General features: G+C 46.2%; 1 protein-coding gene across 1 annotated transcript in view; it reads left to right on the top strand.

The window, feature by feature from the left end:
• The first annotated feature begins 3068 nt into the window (after positions 1-3068).
• PRPF38A (pre-mRNA processing factor 38A) overlaps positions 3069-6899 on the top strand; it is an 18348-nt gene continuing 14517 nt past the window's right edge. Inside the window, exon 1 of the mRNA XM_005872469.2 lies at positions 3069-3388. Within this exon, the coding sequence (XP_005872531.1) occupies positions 3259-3388 (130 nt within the window). The 5' untranslated portion in view covers positions 3069-3258. The remainder of the gene's footprint in view (positions 3389-6899) is intronic.

Raw genomic sequence — 6899 nt, 5'->3', positions numbered from 1 at the left:
CATATATAATTACATATTGTTTTTGTGATTAATCACTATGCTTTAATTATGTTCAGTTTGTAACAATGAAAATATATCCTGCATATCAGATATTTACATTACGATTCATAACAGTAGCAAAATTACAGTTATGAAGTAGCAACGAAAAAAAATTTATGGTTGGGGGTCACCACAACATGAGGAACTGTATTAAAGGGTCGAGGCATTAGGAAGGTTGAGAACCACTGATCTAGATCATCTAGATTCTAGATGCTGATTACATGGGCACCTTCCCTAAGAAAACTTATTGACATGTTATTTCTAAAATTCGCTGATTAGGTGAAAGAGATTATAAAATAAAAATATATTCAGCCTGGCAGGTGCGGCTCAGTGGTTGAGCATCGACCTATGAACCAGGTCATGGTTTGATTCCCAGTCAGGGCTTCATCCCCAGTAGGGGCTGTGCAGGAGGCAATCAATAGATTATTCTCTCTCATCATTGATGTTTCTCTCTCTCTCTCTCTCTCTCTTCCTCTCTGAAATCAATAAACATATTTTTAAATATCTATATTCAAACAATAAAAACTCATTGAGCTGCACATTCATGATTTCTGCACTTTTCTGTATGTATGCTATTTTTCAATGAAAAGTTCAAAAAATTAAGCAGGAGTCCTGAAGAGGTAGCATAAGGACATCATAGATGCCAGGCTTCTGAGCCATTACCTCACTTCCTTACCCTTGACCCAGCATTTCATCTCAACCACCATCAACAGAGAGATTCCACAGAAGGGTGATAAATGGGGTAAATAAAACGAGAGGCCTGACTTAGCCTAGCAAAGGCTTTGGCTTCTAGAAGATACTCACTACAGACTCTCAATGTTACAGAGAGCAGAAATTTGGAACATACACACCACCCAGTGCAGGGGTCACACCCAAGGAAAACAGATGGAGTTGCAGTAAAAATGATAGCAGATATTTACTGAGCTAATATGACAGAAGGCGGAGCCAAAACTCCATATATTTATCTCAATTCTCACAATAATCCTAGAACAATGTTAGTACATCGTACCAAGTGCACAGAAGGCTCTTAATAATAAATATTTGCTGAGTGATAGATGCTATTATTGCTTCAAAACGGTACCTTGTCCCAATGTTATACAGGATGGCACAGCCTTAATTCAAACCCTGAGCGGCGGGATTCTAATGACTGCTCTTAACCACTTCACTGTATGTGCAAGTGAACAATGTTAAATATATGCCTCCGAGAGCTTACTTCTGATGTGCTTATTACAATAAGTCAGGCTTCCCAGACTCTGACTGAGAGGCCAAATGGGCCTTGGTTTCCTTATCCATAAAATGGAATAGTAACCGAACCTTCCTTTTATTCAACCAATACATGTATTAACTGCCCACTGTGTGCCAGGCAGTGTTCTAGGATTACTGAGGATTAAAGAGGAGAATGCAGAATGGTAAATCCACTCGCTCACTTCCTAACTCCTTGTTCTATTTGTAAGGACAGTGGTTCTCTTTTGTTGTTGTTATTTTTTATATATATATTTTTTATTGATTTTTTTACAGAGAGGAAGGGAGAGGAATAGACAGTTAGAAACATCGATGAGAGAGAAACATGATCAGCTGCCTCCTGCACACCCCCCACTGGGGATGTGCCCGCAACCAAGGTACATGCCCTTGACCGGAATGGAACCCGGGACCCTTCAGTCCGCAGGCCGACGCTCTATCCACTGAGCCAAACCGGTCAGGGCTGTTGTTGTTGTTATTATTGTTTTTCACTAATTTGATCTTACGAAACTCACATACAATTCACACAAAATTTTGCACTCAATTTCAGATGATTCATAAACCTTCGAAAGTCCACGTATTGCCCTCTGCTGTGGTTTTAAGGATTGTTGCAGAGGAACTCGGCATACCATGTTCTCACATCAGAAACCGCCAATGGCATCCACAAGTACCCCTTACAGCAGGGAAGGGATCCCATTTCTACAGACCACAGAAATAGAAAACTGGCATATTTAATCACTGCACTTTCACAGACGGTAAACCAGGATAAGAATCTCTCTATCTCATGCCTCTCAGTCCAGTGCTTTTCCCAGCTGTCAAGACAGAAGGCCCTTCGGTTCTAGGGTAAGATTACGGGAAGCAGGAGAGGTAGGTAAGCGCAGCACGACGGGGGTGGGGGCAACCTAGACAAGTCTCTCTCTAGGAGCACCTGCTACCTCCGTAAAATGGGATAACAACTTCTGCTGCTCTTCCCCTCCCGGTGGTGCTGCCACACCATGGCTCCAAGGAGGAAGGACGCGCTGCTTCACCGGGGCGATGCAGATCGCCGGGACGGCTGAGATCAGTACCCAGAGCCTCGGGGCCCTGCGGGCAGGAGCGCTCACGCGGCTCTGCGGCCGGCTTCCGGCTTTCCCACCGCCAACGCGCAGCCCCTGGCGGGGCCCAAAGTGTTTCAGCAACCGGGATGCGCGGAAGGGACGCTCCTAACGGGCTTAGGACGATGCCTGGCACTCAGCAGACGCTTAGTAAGTATCTGCTGAATTAATCAATGGCCGAGTCGACAGAGAACAACTTCCTCAGTCCCCGCGGCTCAGTACCCCTCCAGCCCGCGGGCCGCCACACGCACCGCGGGCCGAACCTTCCTGAAGCGAGGAGCAAGTCCTCCACGTCCCACCGTCCCTGCTGCAGGAGCTCGTGGAGCTGCAGTAACGCTCACCTGCACCAGCTGGACTCCTCTAGCAGCCAAGGGGCCGCGCGGGCAGCGGAAACGGGATCCTCACTAGGGATGGAATGAAGGTGAAGAGAAATTTTCGCGCCGAACGTCGAAGCCCCGCCCCGAGGCTGTCTCCTAGTTGCGTCACCAGCCCGCCCTCCCTTCTGTCCCGCCTACCTAACCCGGAGTCCCGCCCCCCTTCTGTCCCGCCTACCTAACCCGGAGTCCCGCCCCCTTCTGCCCCGCCTACCTAACCCGGAGTCCCGCCCCCTTCTGTCCCGCCTCCCTAACCCGGAGTCCCGCCCACTTATGTCCCGCCTACCTAAGAGAGGACGCATGACGTAGGCACGCCTACGTGCAGCGGCCGTACTTGATTCTATCGGGGCAGGAAGTTCCCTACGCTGCAGCATTTCCGATGTCAAGCTGGTAACGTGAGCTATTTAAAGGAGACTTCCTCCATCTTTCTTCGTATCTGTTTTGTGTGTGTTTTTAACCGGGATATGACGCACTAAAGGACCCGACGGAAATAGAACTGAAAGCGTTCTAAAATGGCGAACCGCACGGTGAAGGATGCCCACAGCATTCACGGCACCAACCCGCAGTATCTGGTGGAGAAGATCATTCGGACTCGAATCTATGAGTCCAAGTATTGGAAAGAGGAGTGCTTTGGCCTTACGGGTGAGTGGAAGCGCGCCGACCCCACTTGGTGGCCCGGTTCCGACTGGGCGCCGGTAGGACTAGACCCTGGAGGCGGGGGGACTGGAAGGGACTCTGTCATTTAGAAAACCTGAGCGCCTACAGAGTAGGCCCTACTCTGTGCCTAGACTTGTTCTTAGGCTTTGGGCTCACAGGGTCTTATTCCGAAGGGTGTCTCAGTTGGGTTCTTTGAGTTGTTCCATGTTTAATGATAACTTGCTGGGTTGCAGACCCGAAAGTCTTTTCTTTTTTGGTAGCTAACATTTATTATTTGCTATGTCAGGCTTGATTCTCACTACGGGCCTTAAACTTTATTTATTATTTAAATTTGAACTCACAGGCTCAGAGAGAGGTGAAGTGACTTGCCCTAGTTCACACAGCTAGTGTTTGATTTTGACAACTTTGGAAGGTTATCCCCATTTTGTAGATGAGGTGTTTTGTTTTTTTTATTTCTTAAAGTATTACAAAGAGTATTACACATGTCTCCTTTTTCTCCCCCTTGACATTCCCCCGGCTTCCCCCACCCCCCAGTGTCTTGTGTCCATTAGTTATTCTCATTTCGGTTGATCTCCTACCCCACCCCCCCAACCCTCCCCAGGGTTCCCACTGTAGTTTGACATTCTGCTCAATGCTGCTCTGCCTCTATCCATTTTTGTTCATCAGTCTATAATGTTTCTTATTATCCATAAATGAGTGAGTTCATGTGGTATTTTTCTCAGCTTCCCAGGGGCCATCTCAGTCTCACAGGGGCCATCTCAGCCTCACAGGGGCCGTCCCAGCCTCACGGGGGCCGTTTCAGCCTCACCGGGGCCGTTTCAACCTGTAGATGAGGTTTATTCTCTGTTATGTAGCTGTTGAAGAGTTGTTACTGTGTTTTGTGTCTTTTGTGAATGAAAAGGGGGCTCTGTAATGAATCTGACATGTTGAGTGACAGGAAGTACAGTAAACCCTCGATTTTTCCGAGCTTGATTTAACGGACAAAATTTCCAGTTTATATGTCCTGTGAAAATCAACACCCTGTTAATTTTAACATGCTTTTAACCAAGATTTGGTTATAAGTAAATTAACAGGTTCTTTTTTTGTTGTTGTTCACTGTGTTGTTGTTTTTATCTCCCCATTTTGGCTGCCTGTTTGTGTACAGTGGGGCCTTGACTTACGAGTTTAATTTGTAAGTGAACGAGTGAGACACGTGATGCTGGGCTAATGTTGTGGCGTTCACTGTGACGTTTTCACTGCGCCAACTAGCGGCGGGGTATCTGAAGCTGGCTCGTAACCCGAATTTTAGCTCGAAACTCAAAGCAAAAAAATCGGCCGAGAGATGGCTCGTATCTCGAAAAACTTGTTAGTCGGGACACTCGTAAGTCAAGGCCCCACTGTATTAGGTAGATCTGCTAAACCTCTCAATCTCTAGTGCAAGACAATGTCAAACCCTGTTTCTGACCAATTAGATCAGGCAAAGCCTCCACAGACCTGCCTCTGCCTGCAGATTGATTGGATTCCTCTTGAGTAGCCCTCAGGTAATCATCCACAGTTGGGGCAAGAGGTTTTCCAACAGGGTGGGGCAATTGCTTCTGCCTGGAGGCTAATTGTTATTCTCAGTCTCTTAATGGGCCTCAGAAATTCTACTCCTCTAAGGTCAACTGTCTTACCCCCAAGCAAAACTGCCTGGATAGCAAAGGTCTACCTGAGAAAGATGACCTCCACAGCGTGAGGGAATGATATGAAACCGGGCTGGCTGCCTTCTGAACTCTAACCCCAGATCCCCCAACCCTGTCTTCTGCTCACACAGCTCCAGTCCTCTCTGCCCTCCCTTTGCTGGAGCACAAGGTGAGTGGCTGTGCACGAAATTTTGTGTGTTGGCCCTTTAAGAAGGTGCCTGCATTTCCAGCCATCTCTCCCTGGCAGACAGCAACCCTGCTGCTTTTCACAGCCAGGTGTTATATGGGCACCTTTCTCAGTTCTGGTGCTCTCTGCTGGGTGGCCCAGCTTTGGGAATTAGACCCGAGTTCTCAGTGGCAACCCCCCACAGCTGAGATCTCTCTCCGGAAGTTTAGCTACTGTCTGTGGGAGCCTGGCCAACCCTTTCACGCCTCTGCCCTTCCTTCCAGTCTCTATGTGGTCTCCACTTTCCATCCTTGGTTATCGGGGTTTCCTCTAGCTAGCCTTCAGTTGATTATTCAGTATGTTTTTTGTGTGTTTTAGTTGTAATTCCAGTTTGTTCCTGGGAACCTGTCTGTGTAGCATCCACTTACTCTGCTGCCATTTTTAATCTCCTTTACTGTGGGTTTTTAAAAATATATTTTTATTGACTTCAGAGAGGAAGGGAGAGGGACAGAAACATCAATGATGAGAGCGAATCATTGATCAGCTGTCTGCTGCACAGCCCCTACTGGGTATTGAGCCCACAACCCGGGCCTGTGCCCTGACTGAGAATCAAACCATGATCTGGTTCAAAGGTCAACTTTCAACCACTGAGCCACACCAGCTGGGCATTCACTGTTAGTTTTAACACATTTTAGTGACTAGGCCATATATTAGAAAAAAAAACACTGTAGTATTATCAGTGACATAAATAAATATGACATATCTACAACTATAGTCTGCATATTTAAATCGAAGATTCACTTCGAGTAAGCAATGTTCAGGGAATGATTAACACATGATCACACCATATCTTTTTTTTTAATATATTTTATTGATTATTTACAGAGAGGAAAAGAGAGGGATAGAGAGCTAGAAACATCGATGAGAGAGAAACATCGATCAGCTGCCTCCTGCACACCCCCTACTGGGGATGTGCCCACAACCAAGGTACATGCCCTTGACCGGGATTGAACCTGGGACCCGTCAGTCCCCAGGCCGACGCTCTATCCAGTGAGCCAAACCGGTTAGGGCAATCACACCATATCTTGAGTGGTAATTGGTTCTCTTGCCTGTAGTGTGACTTTTTGTAGCAGTTTTAATGCCTGCAGGCTGATGTTCTGAGTGCTAAGCCACAACCCAGCTGTGTGCATTTGTTTGCTTATGGTGACTGATAACTAGACCTATCCAGTATACATTTAAAATCACAGTAATACAATAGAAAAGAAATTTTTTTTGAAAAATTTTTGATGAAATTAAATTTTTCATTATACAAACATGTCTACATAAGTAAAAACAGGTAAACTAATTTGTCAATTTCTTAACATGCATTTGGACACCCTCTCACCTGAATTAGTCCATTATCTCGAAGGTGATCTGATCATAAAGTCTGAACTGGGTAAGTCATTGTGGGTAGTAATGCCCCTGTAACTTTTTTAGTAAAAGGTTTAACTTTGCCTTAAGCAAGCCCTGCCCTTTGTTCTTGTGCAACTAGGTTAACACACCTTTGAAATGTCAGAGTAATCCTTTTTTGGGAGCACGTAATTTTGTTAACTATCCTATCATGTAATCTTAGTTCTCTTCTTAATTCCAATGTATAAAAAGAAATGCATGGGGGGCGGGAGGGGGGGGT

Source organism: Myotis brandtii, unplaced genomic scaffold (genome assembly GCF_000412655.1).
Source record: "Myotis brandtii unplaced genomic scaffold, ASM41265v1 scaffold382, whole genome shotgun sequence".
Classification (NCBI taxonomy): Eukaryota; Metazoa; Chordata; class Mammalia; order Chiroptera; family Vespertilionidae; genus Myotis; species Myotis brandtii.
This window is presented reverse-complemented; position numbering and strand designations above follow the sequence as displayed.